The sequence below is a fragment of the Patiria miniata genome, unplaced genomic scaffold, assembly GCF_015706575.1.
Source record: "Patiria miniata isolate m_02_andy unplaced genomic scaffold, ASM1570657v1 HiC_scaffold_29, whole genome shotgun sequence".
Lineage (NCBI taxonomy): Eukaryota > Metazoa > Echinodermata > Asteroidea > Valvatida > Asterinidae > Patiria > Patiria miniata.
Window position 1 is genome coordinate 25,758,381 of NW_024037068.1, and position 19,597 is coordinate 25,777,977.

Here is a 19,597-nt window from a genome sequence, read left to right on the forward strand (position 1 = left end):
AAGTCAAACGGACAGGGGATGGACAGAGGATAGAGGAATATCTTTGTGAAATCCCACTTGAGTAACTTCTGATTTAACTCGGGATAATTACTTGTGGTGACTTGTGTTGCCTTGTGATGGAATAACTATACGACTCTAGCAAAATGCGATTTGAAAGAAACTGAAAACCAAAACCAAAGTGACGATGATCAACACGTATATCTGTATAAGGCTAGTGTTTAGGACTTTTTTCTTCGGTTCTGTTGGTAATGAAACAAACAGATTCTTCAAACTGCATAAAACAGTAAAAAAACATTTTTGTTTGTTTACGGGAAGAATATTTCAGGAAAAACCACAGAATCAAAGACCGAAAGCCCAATCCACTGGGGCATGGGTGGGATTCCAACCCAGGTAACATAGAGGGAGACAAGGAATGCAAAACCACGCCATTTATCGCGAATTGATGATATTCTGTTTTTATACACAGTGCATTCACAGAGATCTGGCGGCCCGTAATGTCCTTGTGGGTGAGAACATGATCTGTAAGGTGTCTGATTTCGGACTCGCTCGTGACGTCACGAATATGAGAGTGTACCAACGAAAGTCTGAGGTATTGAACTTCGACAAATTCATTTCCAGAAACTTTCCTTTTTCAGTTATATTTCTTTGGTACCTATAATTTCCTTCTGTTCCCCATTTCTATCTGTATGTCTAGCAGAAATATGTCGCAACGTTCAAAGTACCAGAATCCTCTTCCTTGTTTTTATTTCAGATTAGACTGTATTGAATCAGTTACAATCATGTAAAAGAGTGCAGATTTCCAACTGTGCAGGTGTTTATCAGAATTTCACGTTTTTTAGTCTGCAATGTCAGGTATAATCAAAAACGATTTGGGAAAATACTTCCAAAACTATTTGTTTAAAACACAGTGCAGTCAAATCTTAGATCGCATAATCATGATGTGCGCTCGCGCTCATAAAACCATATCGCGTGGCTGAAAAGTATTTCGGGATTCATGATGTAGTGTCTGAAGTTTAAAGCAAAAGGGGCTTTAGTCTCAACAATACATTGTCACCTTTTCAAGGCTCGGTTACCTGTTCGTTGGATGGCCCTGGAATCGGTTGTTGATGACGTATACACAACAGAGAGTGACCTATGGTCTTATGGCATACTTCTGTGGGAGATTGTTACTCTTGGTAAGTTGTAAAGTGTATAAATATCCATAACGTCGTAATTGCCACAGAGTTGTTCCTTTTAGAATAGCAGCGTAATACCTCCTCTCTAGTACTATAGTTTGAGTATCGTGCCCTGAAGTTGAAATTCCTGAGAACTAATACATTTGCGAGGGCGGAGAGGTTTTGGCTGACCAAGGTCCCTCAATAAGTCATCTCTCAATGTTGAAAATATGTAACACTTCTCTTTTATTGGTTGCAACGTCTAAACCATCTCTCTCCAACCTCTTTTAAAATCTTAAAATTTAACGATGATGAACTAACTTTCCTTTCGAATAAAATCATGTCTCCCCCACTACGTTCGGTTTCATTTTAAAAACACTTGAGATCAATACGAATCAGTTTCAGGTGTTTCAGCTTCGTCATCAGAGCAATTAATTCCAATTGTTCGGATTCTGTGATAATGTTTCGTTGCAGGTGCTCGTCCTTATCCCACCATGAGCTTCAAGACAATGATAAGCAAGCTGCAGGAAGGATACCGCATGCCAAGACCAGAACATTGCCAAGATGAACTGTAAGACACATAAAATCAGTTCATTTTTTGTACATTATATAGATCATTAATGCGATTGAAAGTTAAGATGATGAATCATGATGAATTTTAGTAAACAAACTCTTTGATCACAGGAGCTCGCAGGCTAAAAAAAAACTCCACTTGTGTCCATTTCTTTGTTCAACTTTGTTCACGTTTGAACCAAATAACTGGGCAGCAATATAAGCGAATCATGTCTTAAAATACAAAGGCTATTCAACCATTCGACAGAGGTATAAGGCATTCATGAATACAACAATGTCTTTTTTGATAACCGGTGCCGATATAATTAACTTGAATAAAAGGTTACATGTCTCACTTTATTGTTTCCATTAACACAGGTATCAAATGATGCTGGCTTGTTGGGAGGAAGAGCCCACAGCACGACAATCATTCACTGAGATTGGTCAGAAACTTGAGAAATTGTTGGAGGGAGGGCATGTAAGTAAATATGTGTTTACATCAAGGGACATTACAAAGAAAGAAAAGGCATCACGAAACACCCCTATTATTCGATCAAGGCCCTTGCCCCCATGCATATTTTGCTCAGAAAGTGGAGACAAAAATAGGTGAGACTTTGACGAAACCAAATCAGTGTGCCAAGTGCCCCAGTACATTTTGGGATGCGACACTGGTTCCCAGTCTACTAAGCCATTTGAAGCATTCCAGTTGGTGTAAGACAGGGTGCCAGTTCGGCAGTATCTCGAGGTTTTATCGAACCTTGCAGTGCATATATCTATATTTATATATGTAGCTTCATATGCCACTTTTTTTGTGTGGTCATTTGCTCAAAGGAAAGTCTCGAAAGAATCATGTGAAGTTCCTGTTTTACATCCGAATAAAATTATTTGAATGAAATATTCAAGCACTGAGCCAAATTAAGTTTACAGAAAATCAATCGGATGCTACTCTGTTGCTAGGTAATCTACCATGGTTTTCAATAGCAATACATGTAATTTACTGATATTCCCAACAAATACATTGACATTTAACAAACTGTTAAACAGTTCTGCTTATTCAAGAGCAACTTATCAAATACAGCTTTATGTCCCGACCCGACCCAGCACCTCCCGCAAAACTATGCAGGATCTCTTTAATACTATTACTGATAGATACATTTCGGCGCAAACTATTAGGCCTACGTTTAATACTGTGATTTTTTTGTCTTGCCAGGATTACATAACTCTGTCAGACTACCAAGAATTTGACTACGAAGTGACGATTCCTGATTCTCCTGATGAGAAGGTCTGAAAACACTGAAGATCATAGTTTACATAGGAAGACAGCGGTTACACTAGAACAGTTTCATCAAACTAGCTACTATTACATAATACCGTGGTCATGAGCACTTGTTCATGCATAAAAACTATAACCCTCACGGCAGTTTTACTTGTACACATTTATGTCATATCTCGGCCATTTTAGTTGCCTGACACAATCAAAATGCTAAATCATGGCACGTTAGATATGCTACTGTAACAGTGTATCACGAGGTGTCTGATTTATATACTATCGCACAAGCCCGAAACTGCCTACGCCGGCCAAATCACAATTTTCATTCTCAACAATTCTCCGGTATTAGAGTATTTTGAAAGGGTTGTGAGTATTTTTAGTAATTTTGGGAAGCGTGTTATTATCACTGACGTCTATGCCAGACTATTTACTTATCTGTAACCCTATGGTTTCCTTTTCATCCTGTGAGGGCGCACTATTATGAAACAGGATGTAGAGGCCCTGGAAGAACAACGATGCGTGATCTGCCGTTGAGATGTACAACAGATAGCTTTTTTGTTTAAATCAAGACTAATACCATCGTACAATCGTAGCTATAGAAGAGCCTATTAATAAGTTAAATTACCCCATGTCGATAACAGTTCCTGAAACTACTCGTTAATAACGATGATTGTTTCCCAAGTTTTTAATAGTTACTTATAATGTGGCCGCTATGGATAATGTATTTGTCCATTAATGTACAGAATGGGGAACCGTTTGTCACAACAATGCATTGCTTATCCGTTTCATATGTCGTAATAGCAACAGAGGCAGTTCATCGCTTTTAGGGAGAATACCTTACCCTAAGATGTGTTAATCGTGCAAAGGAATATAAAGATTCCACCTGCTGGAACCGGCAACCACGTTAAACGTCCTGGGGTTTAAGTCGTTGTTGCGCTTGGTGGGATAGGGTGATCCAAAACGACTTGGTATCCGAATGGTTGGCCTTTCATGTCAAAACTAAAGGAAATACTTTCATCAATGATTTAAAATCAGACATTTCGAAGGCCCTGTAGCAAATAATAATAGACTATAAATAAATAATAATAATAAACGAAGTCACGTTTTGAAAAAAGAACTTGCATATTCGCCTTGTGTAAACAAATATATATTAACCTTTTAGTGTTTGTCATGTAAAATTGTAGAAATTAACAAAGATGAAAATATTTGTGTCTTTTTTTTTTTTAAATAAGGAGGAAGTGTCACGTTTGAGGTTTACTTAAAAGTTTGCCGTGTTTATTTTGTATCGTTGATTATCAACTCTTTAACCATTCAATCATTGATAACATGTAATTCCTCATTTTGTAGGGATAAATTGCAGCGATTTATGTCTCTCACAATTGTTATCGGCTTTGAAACTGTGTAATTGGATGAAATGTTCACGTTATTCAATAAAAAAATATACCACGTAAACCTATTTTGACTGCCTGCTCTATTCTGTTCGACTCTCCGCCACCCGGCAGACACACGTAATAATTATCATCATGGATAATTGACAATTCCCTCCATTTAACTGCCCCATTTATATAATATGGGATATATTTTGAACACCTGCTGATTACAGATATAAACTATGTTTCATAAAAAAAACATTTATTAGGTCTGATTTTTAAGATAATAGAAGGGGGTCTGGATTTGTCATTTTTCTGTACTGGGAATTCAAAATGGTCTATATTCTGAGCTTGTTAGTTGTGAGTTCCTCCCAATGTTCTCACCCAACTCTCCCATTGTTACCGTTGAGGGGGTATTCGTACAGGGAGCCCAAACATCCTCCCAATGCCTTTGAATTCAGACTCAAAGCTTCAGGATTGTATTGCTCACCACAGCGAGTAATACAATGTTTCTAGAAATTCTTGTGGCTCCTACAAAATATGAAACGACACGCTTCCATTATTTCCCTTTAGTGTTTTAGGATTACATGCCCAAAAGATACATCGCGCTAATCATCAAAGAACTTTGACATTGCGCCTTTGGTCAGGCTACTAGCTGAAGCATTGGGGATGACACAGGGGTAAAAGGTCACATTGGTTGCTGTCATGACAATAACAAGGTTGGTGCAACTATTAGGAGATAATGTCTGGCGGTCACGAGAGTTTTACAAGCAGTGGCAGTTTAAAAATGCGAGCCAGAGATTGGAATTATGTGTGATGGATGCATTGACTACTTACGTAAACTGCGTCATTTATATCGTACAAAATCGTATAGTCAGCGATTGATCGGGGAAGGGGTGTCAGAAATCATCCCCTCCCCTCCCCTCCCCATCCGCTACTGGATTATTCCTTATTTTCCATCAAGCATAGGAAAACAAAGATGATGTTACTTGGATTTGATTTAAACTTTCCTAATTTGACTGTCAAACTCTTTCACGAGAAACACGACATTACCCTTTTCCCCCAAACGTATGCGTTATTAGCCATATGCTCTGTTCAATATGACTGGTTTTTGATACCATAGAAATAAATAAACCTTGAAACAATGAAACCTTGACATGACCGGAGAATGATATTTCCGGGTTCAATCGGAAAAAGGTTTGTGTGCACGGTAATGAAAACAACTTAGCAAACTCATAATGGCGTCGATAGTTTACACATGCATGTACATCATTGTGGTTGAATTGTCCTGCTTTCACGGAGGTAAGTGGATCAACTCTATCCATAAAGCTGTCTTTTGAGTTTGGTTATTTCAACTTTAGTGTCTATTTAGTCAGACAAACTTACCGGATGTGACAAGGGTTTTTTTTCCAATATGAAAGTATAATTGCTGGAAGTTCAGCAACTCTCATCTGCAGTTACATGCAGACTGAAACAGCAACAAAGTTTAATTGTATTAAAATGTTGGCGGTTTGGTGTCGTGGCCAACTTTATGGAGGGATTTCAGTAATGTGCCAGGCGGGGGGGGGGGGGGGGACAGGGGAGGGGGGACGGGGGACGGGGGGACGGGGGCGCAACAGCAGATTACACTAGGGAGCGCTATCCATGATACAGATGCACATCATTTTGTATACTCGCGCATACAACAAAACAGTGCATTGTAAGCTTTTGTGCTTTGTGTTTGGTTTTCCATAGAAATGGATAGAAAATACTGTTAAACCCCCCCCCCCCCGACACCGCCCAAACAATTAAACTGTTTTTCAGTACGCCTGTGAGCAAAATACGGGCAGCCAGATGTTATTGTGGTATTTCTACACTATTTTTTAAATAATTATAGGCTGGTTGTTTTGGGAGAAAAATCTCAAACATTTATTGTTAACCAGCTGCTCTCAGTCTGTTGCCATTCGCATCGTCATACTCTACATTGTGAAACATGTTGTCCTTTTTCAATTGCTTGTACCTGGTATACCATGCTCCTAATCTCAACATGTATGTAAATATCCAAAAATTATATTTATTTGTGATACGTATTTAGGAAACAAGAAGTTTCTTGTTAGTTTTCCTATGAAAGTAGCCAGGTATATGTAGGTTTGTTTTATCAACCAGAAATACAGTTTTAAATCATGATGCATGTATAAATGTGAAATTAGAAAAAGCAAAATGTTCGTGTACACATCTCCCCATATTCTTAGCGTGGCTACGTGTATGTACAGAGGCAGCCCAGTATCATGGGCTAATCTCATGATCACCATATCATTTTCCATGAGGCGACTGTTGTAGAAGACGCCTTTTTGAAATGTGTTCTATCTTTTATTCATTTCACCGACAGCACAAGGACAGATTGTTGTCAGTGGACCTGATTGGACAGACACTGGACAGGATGCTGTCTTCACATGCATCTCTACTGAAACTGTTCGCCTAGTACAGTGGTCCAAAGCCAACTTTAATGAATCGGCTAATAGTGCAATTCTACTCATAGGGTTGACTGTTTCCAATGGCATTGTGGTAAATAGCAATAACTCCAAATACGGGTTTGATAAGGACGCCCTAGGTTATCCATTGACCGTTAAGGCCGTCACATCTGATGACCAAGGAGCCTACTGGTGTTTAATTAACACTCTTGAAACTGGATACTTCAGGAATTCTGTTGAGATGCGAGTAAGAGGTGAGAACTCCTTGAAAGGGAATGCTTACAAAATGGACAAATGTAACAAATTTGGATGTAGGCCTATCATGTAATTTTGATCACTCAACATGAGAGTATAGCCTACGTACATGTACACGTGGGCCCGACGATTCAAGGAAATTAATGAAATTGTATATGAAATACTTACATCAGTGATATTATTAAGACCAATATTTTATCAAAACTACACATGTGGATTGTCTAAATGGTATTGTTTAAAGGAACTCTTTTGTCTTTTCTATCTAATCACACGAGCCAAATGTTTGTATAAAAAGTCGTATTAGCCCTACGTGCAATATGAAATAATGAAGGTATTGACAGTCATTTCTCATATCGAAGGTATGCGTATATGTGCGTGTGCCGAAACACCATAGCAGATGTGCAGTACTACAAACATGGACATGTAAATGCACATAATGCGATGTTTTAAATTGTACATAAGAGTCATTCCGTGTCAAATCAACACACCCAACAGGTGCGAATCTGACAGATTTTTTTTACATTTTCTGAAATGTTTAGGTCTTTGTGAGGAAACTCCAAATCCAAATTTTGAATGTTTTGGGTCATGCAACTTTGTGTGCGAACTTTTTTTCACTAGAACTTTGGGCGTTTGTACATGTAAATGTATTTCTAGTAAGGAATGTCCGACTTTCTTATTTACTTAAAGTTTAACAAACATAAAAGTAATTTCAGTGTGAGGTCATGCAAAATATACATAAACCTTTTACCCTGCTCGAGCCACAACATTTAACACTTGTTGAATGTGAATGTCTGTATAAACACTGGTTATTTTGTTTCTGTCATTAAGATGTGGGCCTAAAAGTACATGTAACCAAGGGTAGATGGTAGATGAAGTCACAGTACGGTATTACAAAATTCATGTTCAGGTCCTCCTGATGCCCCTGTGATCACTTTAAGTTCTCCAATGATTGAAGATGCTCCAACTACACTGACGTGTACAGCAGACATGGGATATCCTGATAGCTTGAATCTGGTTTGGTCCAATGGAGGCTCACCTATAACTGGTACCAATACGAGCTCGTCTGCATCAGGTGATCGCTATAGCTTCACCAGCACGCTGGACTACACACCAATGAGACAGGATAATGGAAACATCATCACATGTGTAGCACAGAGAGATTCAGGAATGCGTAGTAGTGAAGGGAGGCTGGGTCCCATTGACGTACAATGTAAGTGTAGCTTCTTTCACATTTCTGTAGGGGCAAGAACGGAAACTTTGGACGGTGAAGGACGCATGTTATGGGTTGAGGGTACACCATGGAATGTGTCTTCTATAAAGTATTGGTCTTAAAAGAACTAGAACAGCAGGTGAGAATGGTTCTCGGCCATTCCCACCTTCTGTTCTTTCAGTATAGCATTTCACAGAAGAGATATCTCAAGATGTGCTTACAATACTTGGCAAGCCTATGTGTTCAAGTTGATGCACCAATTATCTAGACACGGATGTTAGTAAATGTAAGTTGACTACTTCATGAAAGAAATGTTGAATAAGAAAACCTGTTACGTATGTAACAGTTAACTTTGAAAATGAATAATCGATCGGCTATTCCCATAGAGCTATATTAAATTTAATATAGCTCTAACGGCTTTTCCTCACTTCCTCTCTCATTCCATGAAGTGATTCGCATTCCAATTTAAACTGATTCTTTTACAAAGAAAATGTTCTCCCACAAAAGAAAAGTTAGTCTAAACATGTTGCCTTGTTGAAAGTATGGTGTATGATGGACACAGTCGTGGGCTATTTAGTTTGGTTATAGGGGTAAGATCGTTTGTATTTACGCAAAGAGCGCCGTTACTTTAATTTCAGATAACCGAGTAAGGGTCTCAATAAACATTGGTTTCCCAAAATCCATATTCTTCAGTTTGTGCTGAAGCAGTAAGCGTCAGTTGTCCATCAAGTACAGCATCAGGTAGCATCGTGCAACTATCGTGTAATTCAGGCAGCAGCAACCCAGCAACCTCACTTGTTTGGTCCAAGAACGACGTGGACCAGTCTAACCCAAGCCAACCAGTATTTACCGATGGAGACTACGGTGGCCGAGAGACAACACTCAGGTTGACAACAGGGGCACTGACCAAGACAGACAACAGAGCTGTGTACAAATGCTGCGTGATGACGTCGTCGCTATGCACTATGTATATATGCGACTCGTGTTCGTTGAATGTTGAATGTAAGTCGCCATTTTGATCTTTCCATTAATGCTGTCCAAATGTTAAACTGATATGGTTTCAAAGTGTGAATCCAAATTATGAGCTTGAAATGAAATCGTTTGAGATAAACAGAGGGAAACTAAAGGCTAGCTATGTAACCTTTTCACAGTGTTGTAGTACTCGTACTCGGTACTCGTACTCGAGTACTACTTGAGTACTTGTTTGGAGTACTAGTACTCATACTCGGACTCGAATGTCAAAGTACTCGTACTCGACATGTCGAAATTGTACTCGAGGGGAAAATTGTATAGCTTCACTTACCATGGCCTTATTTTATCGATACTCTCAGTTTAAAATGGTTGATTGGCTTGTAGAGAAATCGAGATTTGCTGATTTTCCTCTGTGCAAGTCCGGACAAACACATTTAACAACTGGCCGTGAGTGGGTCTGTATATCGGTCTGACTGGGCCTGGGCCAATTACGCACAATAAACCCATTGCCTTATGGCCGTATTCGGAAGTACAAGTACTCGTACTCGTACTCGGAGGTACAAGAACTCGCACTCGTATTCGGCAACCTAAGTACACGGCAGTACAAGGTACTTGGAAAAAAATACTCGACTACAACACTGCCTTTTCATTATGTCAAACAAGTACTTGTAAAGTACTTTTATTTTCTTAGGCAAATTGTTGTGCCTATATTGTCGATTCTGTCATACTTCCTGTAGCTGTTACACATGAACCTTGTACTAATGTAGTGCATAAAAAGTTCTTGACACATCGACAATCGACCTGTCATTCCTTCAGTAGGTCTACATTACATCAAATTAATTTAATGGCTTTCCCGGTAAAGTTCTGGAAAATGAATTGTTCTTTGTCTTCCCTTGTAATATTTCATTTTATCAAAAAATATATTGACAAAGAAGTCTAATGTATATGATTCTCATTTGCAGACCGCCCGGAGTTTTCTTTGCCAACACTTATGCCAACCGGTCCTATCGTAAAGGGCGGCAGCATAGTACTGTCCTGCAGCGCAGAGGCCAATCCTCAGCCCCCTGATTTCATCACATGGGAAAAGGTCGGGTCTCCTGACTCCCTAACCTCTGTCTACACCGATGGAACAAGCACCCTGACACTAAGCAGCATCAGCAGGGACCAGGCTGGGTCCTACAGGTGTCGCGGAAACAATGGTGTACCACCTGTTGTCTTTTCAGGCTCTGTTGACGTCATTGTACACTGTAAGATTTTTTGTGTGTTTGGCTACAAATGAAAGACTACGCAATTTTGAAGAATCCTATTTATACCCTACTGCTGTGATATCAATTTAAAAAAATGTTTTCAACATTGTTTATTTCTTCCTTTCCATGCAAAGATGAAGTGAGCATCCTAAATAAGGTCGACACATCAGTGGGGGCAAAAGATGGTTACGATGCTACCCTTGTATGTGAAGGCAAGGGTAATCCCCTCCCTCGAATGACATGGTTGCGTCCAGACGGTGTGGAGTTAACTAATGAGACCGACCCTGGCAGGATATTTCAGGTCGATACCACCCCTGAGGGGGATGATGTATTTGGATTCACCATCAGGAGTACCTTGCACATCAATGAAGTGACTGGGACTGGAGACTATGGGTCTTACACTTGCAACAGCGGTAATGGAATAGGAATGGTTGACACACTGACCATTGTGTTGAACGACAAAGGTAAATTAAAACAGTTGGTAAAAAAAAACTAACAATGGTGTTGTATAAAACAAAGGTGTTGTATATAAAATAGGTGTGTTATAGACCAGATAATGAATGTTTTACAATCGTGCAATGGAAAGAATAATTTCATTCGGTGACAAATGGAATGTTTCATCCCACTCGGCTTTGTCGCCCGGAATAGAACATTCAATTTGTTACATGAAAATAATTATTGCAGTCATAAACATTCATTACTTGTACATAGTACAACTGCATATCAGGAAGATACAAGTGGTATCGTTGTAGACCATTTGCTATGACTGTGGCTCCACAGTAAAGTGTAATTAGTCGCAAATATAGGAAGCTTAATGACTTATCACAATTTGTTTTAAACGCCAGGTATATATTTTGCCTGTTTTGCAGGACTATTTTAAGCAGAATATGTAAACAGTTAGGTCCTCTATTTGTTTGTCATCTGTGCCATAGTCACACCGTTGCCACCAGAAGATGTGTCCGTCGACCAGGGTACAGTCACAGCGAGATCTGTCGCAATAACATGGCGTCCTGGCATCGACGTCGGCGAACCTCAGTGGTTTTATGTCAACATCCGGGAAGTTGACACAACGACAGGGTTTGATCCTAACACTCGGGTGAGAATCACCGATGGCGTCGTGATGCACGTGATTGAGAGTTTGAGTCCGTACACCAAGTATGAGATCGAGGTTTATGCTGAGAATGCTAACGGCGTGAGCCAAAACGTCAGAAGGACTGTGACAACTCTACGTAAGTTCAGCCTTTTGTTTCTCTCACACCATATTCATTGTTGATTCAACAAAATAACTTAGCAAAGGTACAATTACAGCTACAGCAATTTCACAGTGTAGTTCATGATCAGTTTCTTTTCGTGGATCTATGGGTTTTGTTATAAATATCGTGTTGAACAGTTTCCCTTCTTTCTCGTTCAATTTGCACACAGCTGATACGCCAGAAAAGTTAGGTGAGTGATGTATTTTTTTCTTGTTTTTAAACACTGATATTATGAATCAATCTGTTCAATTATTTTTGTTTACATCCAATTTGCATAATACGATAACCAAAACTGTGTCGAAATAGACAAATCGATAAATTATATCCCGATAAAGTATATCAAACATTAATAATACTGCCATTTTGTTTATTTTTTATTTATTTTTGTCTTTTTATATATTTAGATATCTCTGTGACAACAAATCAAGAGACTGGAATCATCTCAGTTGATGGCATTCCTCAAGATGGCGACACCCTGTCGTGTTTGCGGCTTGAAGCACGTCTAACCAATCAAGATGATTGGTTTGACTATGGCGAGTGTCTTGAGTCAAATACAGACTTGGCTCTACGCGAGGCTCGATCTAGATACTGCTATGGGGACTTGTGTAGTCAGGCGACTACTGCAATAACAGGTCAGTCAAACCGGTTTAATGTCATTGTTATTGTTTTCTGGTCTTAGAGACTGAGGGCAGCCTATATAGTCTTTGCACCTGACTGATATAATGACTCACTGGCTGACTCACTAACTGACTGTCGCTTGTGAGTTTGGCTGATATTGGCTTATGAAGAGTGCTGGGCAGTGTTATCGTGTAGGATGACCCCTTGATCGGCTAAATCTAGCCTTATTTGTAAACAAGATAAATTGAGAGACTCCTTGTGAGTCGCACTTGTGAATCTATTTTTTTTTTACACAAGGCATATCCGGGCCTTAACAGCTAGAAACATTATTAATTAATAGAGACTGCTGATGGCTTGTCGCCCAGATAGCGAGTCACCTCCCTCTTGAAGCTGGCCAGATTCCTGTTAGTGGGTATGTGGGCAGGAAGAGAGTTCCATATTTGGGCCGTAGATGGTAAAAAAGGACCTTAGATGGCTGACTCGGTTTGATCTTGGTACCTCCACTGCCAGATTGTAACGAACTTTGGCTGCTCTGGATCATCTTAAGTGTGGACGTCAAGCAGATGACTTTACTAGACATGAACGGCAAAACACATTGCGCAAAGCTCTAATCCAAAAATGATTGGAAGTCACCCAACAAAACACACTAGATGTCTATATGAAGATTACCAATAATAAACAAGTAAACATTTCAAGTTACAGATGATAAGTTAAGAAATAAGGTAACACACCAGCCAGACAAAACAATACCACCAGGACAAATAACAATGGGTTTCACTATTTGTCTCTGTTTCGTTTGTATTTTTTGTGCTCAAATAGTTGCAGGACAGTCAAGTAATGCAGGATTGATCGCAGGCATTGCGATTCTGGCCATCATTTTATTAATCAGCGTTGCACTGAATGCTGTGGTAATCATGTACATCAAAAGAAGAGGACCACAACCAGGTAATTAAATTGGAGGTTTTCGTCATCGACTTTAGATCCATTTTAAATCCTTGAAGGACTCCGGCACAAACAGTTTTTGTTCTGTTACAGAAACCTCAGAGACCAAGGTAGAAAGATTTATCCTAGTTCAGAGTATCCTTATTCCCGTAGCTGTTTCATTCAGTCATGCTTATGACAATCACTAACAAACTAGTTTTCATGCGGTTCTATACAAAGCAGGTATAATTAGCATTCCTTTATAAAAGCCACTATTTTTTGTCACAATTTCGAAGTGAAATTAAATATTTGGTTTTCTTTATTGCAGAAACCAAGAAACGTATTTCAATACCGTAAGTATAGTCACAATTTTACACAATGTGTAAGCAAGATATAGCAATATCACGAAAGATTTTAATATTGGCTTTAGATTAATATGGAATCATAGATTAATATGGAATCATTGTCAACCTATTTCCCCAGGAAATTCAAGCCAGAACACAAAGGAGGTGTCACCAACGAAGCAGTGGAATACCAAGACTTGGGTAAGATGCTAAACAGGTCATGTTGGACTTTGTGAATGGAAAAAAGAAGGGAAACATTTTTGTTTTGTCTCTTTTTTGCTTAACACTATGCAGGTGTGAACGACCACACCACACCTCAATGGACCCAAACACGAACGAGCTGAACATGTGATCCCCAAAGTTTCTGGTAATTGGTCTCTCCTTGTCCTATTCATGACACTTTTTTTCTTCATGGTAATCTTTCTTTCTTCATTGCAATCTTTCCACAGACGTACCCCTACAAATCCTGGCCGTAGGCGGGAGCCCCAACCCAGCTGCGTCGACTTACGCCAGCATTTCTGAAACTCTCGCGGAGTTCTCGCGAGAAAAGCTGACGATCGTTCGTGAACTTGGACAGGGCGCCTTCGGGAAGGTTTTACTTGGGAATGCAAACGGTATCGTCCAGCAGGGAACTGTAACGCAAGTTGCTATCAAAACTCTAAGAGGTAATTCGACTACATCGATTAACAAGTCTAGAAAACAATTACCAGTTCATCATTTACTTTTGAATTACATGTCACAGCATGGCTAAATGTCCAAATACTTTTGATATGATATTTCATGATTGTTAGTCCACGTATTTCACTTGTATGAATGAGTGTTTAACACCAAGTAAGCAAAATACAAAGCCTAACATTCAATTTTGGACATACTGTTATTTGAGATAGATTATTCACAAGTATTTCTAACGGCTATTTCATGAACAGACGACGCAGATATCACGGAGAGAGGCGATCTGCTCCGGGAATTGGACTTCATGAAAAAGCTTCCGAGTCACTCTAATGTCGTCAAACTCCTCGGATTCTGCATTGACAGAGGTAGATCATTAACACTTGTATTAAATTTGAAGACCCTTTTTCAGCATCACTTCATTAGATATCACGATTGCATGCTCAAAAAATTAAGGGCTTTCTTGACAACTGTTTAGGGGAGATAACATTGTTTTCGTTAAAGGCACACTAGCAAAAAAAAGAGTCTGTGAGTAGCATATGCTATTCAGCGATTAAAGAACAGTGATTATTGTCCATGAACATTCTCAATATTCTGTCAGGGATTTTTAGTTCTAAAGTGACTCAAATAACAACTCTGCATTTATCAGATCCAATTTATATCATCATGGAGTACATGTCTAAAGGTCAACTCAAGGAACTCTTGACGAGTAGTCGAGGCAAAGGCAAGTTGCAGGTGTATAGCAACCTGCACGGTAGAAGCAAATCTCTGACGTCTAAGGACCTCATCAAGTTCGCTACAGACGTTGCTGATGGAATGGCATTCCTGGCTTCACAGCAGGTTAGTGTTAATATTTCTGTAATAGATATACATCACTTTGCGACTGCTGACTGGATTTACGAAGCCTTCAAGGCTGATCATTATGCAGTAAATCAACATCAGAAGTAATTCACAATTAAAGTCACTAATGACAGGGGATGGCCAGTGACAAGGAAACTCTTTGTCAAATCTTGCTTGAGTAACTTATGATTTGACACGGGACTGAACGACTTGCGGTGACTTGAAATGTACATGTGACTTAACTGCCACTCTTTCAAATGCGATTAGTGAGAGACTGAAAACGAAATCCAAATAGGTGATGCTGATCAACACTCATCTGTGCCAATTAGGCCACCGTTTTATGTAGTTTATTTTTAAAATGTGTTTGGTTATAGATTATATTCTGTCCGGTAATGAAACACACACAAAAGTCGTCAAAGTGCAACAACAGTGAGAGTACAATAAAGTACTGTTCTTTATAGAAGTGAAAGGAATATTCTAGGGAAAGCCACAGAGTCAAGAGACTGGAAACCAGTCAATGTGTGGGCATGGGCGGGATTCGAACCCGGGTTACATTGGGAAAGGCGAGGAAAGTACCACCACACCAACTTAACTCCCAACGAACTGATGATATCCTGTCTTTTGATACACAGTGCATTCACAGAGATCTGGCCGCTCGTAATGTCCTTGTGGGTGAGAACATGATTTGTAAGGTGTCAGATTTCGGACTCGCTCGTGACGTCAAGAACATGAGAGTGTACCAACGGAAGTCCGAGGTATTGAACTTTGACATGTTCATTCCAGACACTTTCCTTTGCTCTCTGCTTTATTGTTTGTCCTTTAATTTTTTTATTGTCTTTAATAAAAAATAAATGCTTTAGCCTTAAAAAATGTGTCTACTTGTCAAGGCTCGCTTACCTGTTCGTTGGATGGCACTGGAATCGGTTGTTGATGACGTGTACACAACAGAGAGTGACGTATGGTCTTATGGCATACTTCTGTGGGAGATTGTTACTCTAGGTGAGTTTTACAATGTGTAAACATTCAGAACGTATTTATTTATTGCCACAGAAAATTCCCGTTTTATTATGCATTAGCAGGGTAATGTCGCTATTTCGTACCTTCATATCATGCTCTTACATTGTGAGTCCTGATTGAAACAAGAGTTAACACATTCACAAGTAAATTATTAATGTAAACAAAAAAGCGGGGAAAATCCAAATCTATTACACGAAATTCCCTAAATACTGTCATCACTCAGTATTGCAAATCTTGATCTTCTGCCTTAATTTTTTTTTTCATTGACTGCAATGCCTCAACGAACCTCTCCCGCCGTCTGTTCGTTTATATATTTTTTTTTTACAATGAGCTCCCGCTGAGAAGAAAACGAATCGGTCCAAAGTATCTCAGCTTCATCATCGGAGCATATCAAACTGAATCAATTATTTCCGATTCTGTGATAATGTTTCGTTACAGGTGCTCGTCCTTATCCCACCATGAGCTTCAAGACAATGATTAGCAAGCTGCAGGAAGGATACCGCATGCCGAGACCAGAACATTGCCAAGATGAACTGTAAGAGATTTAAAATCACTTCATTCATTATAAATCCTATTGCATAGTGCAGTGGGATTTGAGATGGTCCTCGTGCATCACCGCAAACACACTCGTTGATCAAAGAGATTGACAGATAGGAGACCTGCAATCTTAGAATTTGCTGACTCAAGTAGTACAACGTCACTCCTGTCAATTTCTAAATGACTAGGCAGCAATGCAATGCGTAGGCTTTTCTTCTTCTTTTCTTTTTTAAAAATGTATTTCCAAAACAAATAAAGAAGATCTACTGATCTACTGCAACCTTAAATAAGGTGTTACATGTTGGTCTATACAACTAAAGATACATGGATTTACTGCTCATACATTCCAAAGAAAACTGTAGAGAAATCAACCTAAACAAATAGCATTTTACGATATCTACTTTGGAATGTTTACACATTCAAACATCCAACAGAGGCATTGATAAATCAACAATGTCTTTTTTTTTGATAACGGGTACCGATAAACTAACTTGAAAAAGGGTAACATGTCTGATTGTATTGTTTTCCATTCACACAGTCACCAATTGATGCTGGCTTGTTGGGAGGAGGAGCCCACAGCACGACCGTCGTTCACTGAGATCGGTAGGAAACTTGAAAAATTGCTGGAGGGAGCGCATGTAAGTAAATATGTATTCACCTCATGAAGGGACATTACAAGCATCAAGAAGGGAAACCTGTCTTTCCCTCGATTAAGGCCCCTGTCCCCTTGTGCCTCACCTTAGATTTTAGAAAGAAAATGTGTGAAATATTGACGAAACCCAATCAGTGTGCCAAGTGCCCCCTACATATTGGACAATCTACGACACTGGTTCCCAGTCTACTAAGCCATCTGAAGCGTTCAAGTTGTGCAAGGCAGGGTGTCAGTTCGGCAGTATCTCGAGCTGTTATTGTACCATGCAGTGCGCATATAGCTTCATACGCCATTGTGTGTCCTTTTGCTCATAGGAAAGTCTCGAACGATTCGAGTGAAGTTCCTGTGTTCCGAATATCCGAATGAAAGATTCACGCACTGAGCCTCAGTAACTTTACTGTAAACGAATATTGGATGATACTCTGTTGTTTGGTAATCTCCCACGGGTTTCAATAGCAATACATATATTGTACTGATACTCCCGATAAATACATTGAAATTTCACGAACTGTATTTAAACATTTTTGCTTATTCCAGGGTTACTAATCAAATACAGTTCTCTGTTCCCACCCGACCCAGCACCTCCATCAAAACTATACAGGATCTCTTTAATACTATGACAACCAGATACATTTCAGTGCAAATTATTACGTAAAATTACTTTTTTTTCTCTTTCTTGCCAGGATTACATAACTCTGTCAGACTACCAAGAATTTGACTACGAAGTGACGATTCCCGATTCACCTGATGAGAAGATCTGAAACACTGAAGATCATACTTTACAGGGGAAAACAGCGATAACAACTAGAATAGTATTATCAAACTTGCTACTATTACATAATAACGCAGAAACTATAATCCCAACGGCAGTTTTACTTGTACAAATGTATGCCATTAATGGCCCAACACAATCAAAATGCTCAATCATGGCGCGTTATTTTGCAGTGTATCACGAGGTGTCCGATTTTTCATACTATCGCACCATTGTTAGTCTATGATGTTGGTTTTTTAATCTTGTGAGGGCGCACTTTTATGAAACAGGATGAAAAATAATACCGTTTTGATTAACAACCGATAGTTTTTGTGATGAAGACTAGTACCATCGTACCACTGTAGGTATAGAAGAGCCTATTACTTAGTAACTTTAATTATCCTATATTGAGAACAATTCCTTAAACTATTCTTTAATAACGATGATTGTTCCCGAAGTGTTTAAGAGTTGCTTGTATTACGGCCGCTATGGGTAATGTATTTATCCTTTTATGTACAGAAGGGGAAACCATATGTAACAACAATGCTTGCTCATCCGATGAATGTCGTCATAGCAACTGAGGCAGTCCATTTTTGTTACTAAGGAAGAATGCCCAACCGGATGACGCCAACCACGTTAAACGTGCCGGGGTTTACGCCGTTGTTGGGCCCGGTGGGAGGAAGTGGCGTAGCCAGGCTTTTTTTCGGGGAGGGGAGGGAGAGGGGGAGCGGGGAGGCCCTGGGGGAGCGGGCGGGGGAACCAGAGCGGACCCAACAACATTTCCCCGATATGTCCAGGCCACCGGTCACCGCGAGTGCTGCAAATTTGAAAAGCAGGGGGGGGGGGGGCTGAACCGTTTTGGGCTTTAGAGGGCGCTCTATTTGCGTGTCAATGTACACATGTATTCACATTTAACAAAGTCGTACGGCCATAAGGGAAGACAAAATAATCATCTTAAACAAATACTTCAAGAAGACACTTCCATGAAAAGCGGCAAATTTCTGACGTGCCCCACCCTGACTACGCCACTAGTGGGAGGAGGTGATCCGAAATAGCTGGGTCTTTCTCTCATCCGTGAGGCATTTCATAGGCCTTTCATGTCAAAAACCAAATGAAAAGACTTTTATGTTTTAAGAACATAAAAGTCATGCATAATAACATGCATATTTGCTGTTTTGTCAAAAAAACACCTTTCAGTGTTTTCAATGTAAAATCGTAAAATTTAATAAGGATGTAAATATATTTTTTATTAAGGAGGCAATAGACGTTTAAATTTTACCTAAAAATTTGCCGTGTTTTATAGCTGATTATCAACTCATTTAAGCATTCAATCATTGATATACATGTATTTCTCATTTAGCAGTGATGATTGCAGTGATTTATTACTTGTTATTATAAATGTTTTTTTTTCTATTTACACACTGTGTTCTTGGACGACCCATTCACGTTCTTCAGTGACAAAATAAACAACGTGAAACCAATATCCCTGTCTTTTACGTTCTGTTTGACCCTCCA

The 19,597-nt window shown here is 39.4% G+C and overlaps 2 protein-coding genes across 2 annotated transcripts in view; both read left to right on the forward strand.

Annotated features, from left to right (window-relative positions):
* Positions 1 to 4,378, forward strand: part of LOC119735320 — a 46,133-nt gene extending 41,755 nt beyond the window's left edge. Inside the window, exons 34-38 of the mRNA XM_038209019.1 lie at positions 467 to 589; positions 1,064 to 1,175; positions 1,629 to 1,725; positions 2,085 to 2,184; positions 2,917 to 4,378. Coding sequence (XP_038064947.1) covers positions 467 to 589; positions 1,064 to 1,175; positions 1,629 to 1,725; positions 2,085 to 2,184; positions 2,917 to 2,994 — 510 coding nt within the window. The 3' untranslated portion in view covers positions 2,995 to 4,378. The remainder of the gene's footprint in view (positions 1 to 466; positions 590 to 1,063; positions 1,176 to 1,628; positions 1,726 to 2,084; positions 2,185 to 2,916) is intronic.
* A 1,206-nt stretch (positions 4,379 to 5,584) lies between these two features.
* On the forward strand, positions 5,585 to 18,645 carry LOC119735322. The gene is made up of 20 exons (XM_038209020.1): positions 5,585 to 5,648; positions 6,715 to 7,050; positions 7,959 to 8,261; positions 8,955 to 9,263; positions 10,196 to 10,480; positions 10,615 to 10,944; positions 11,413 to 11,709; positions 11,903 to 11,923; positions 12,138 to 12,365; positions 13,171 to 13,296; positions 13,601 to 13,625; positions 13,756 to 13,817; positions 14,066 to 14,281; positions 14,543 to 14,653; positions 14,935 to 15,125; positions 15,758 to 15,880; positions 16,013 to 16,124; positions 16,581 to 16,677; positions 17,218 to 17,317; positions 18,015 to 18,645. The coding sequence occupies exons 1-20, from the start codon at positions 5,585 to 5,587 to the stop codon at positions 18,090 to 18,092; spliced, it is 3,414 nt and encodes a 1,137-aa protein (XP_038064948.1). The 3' UTR covers positions 18,093 to 18,645.
* Positions 18,646 to 19,597: the final 952 nt, after the last annotated feature.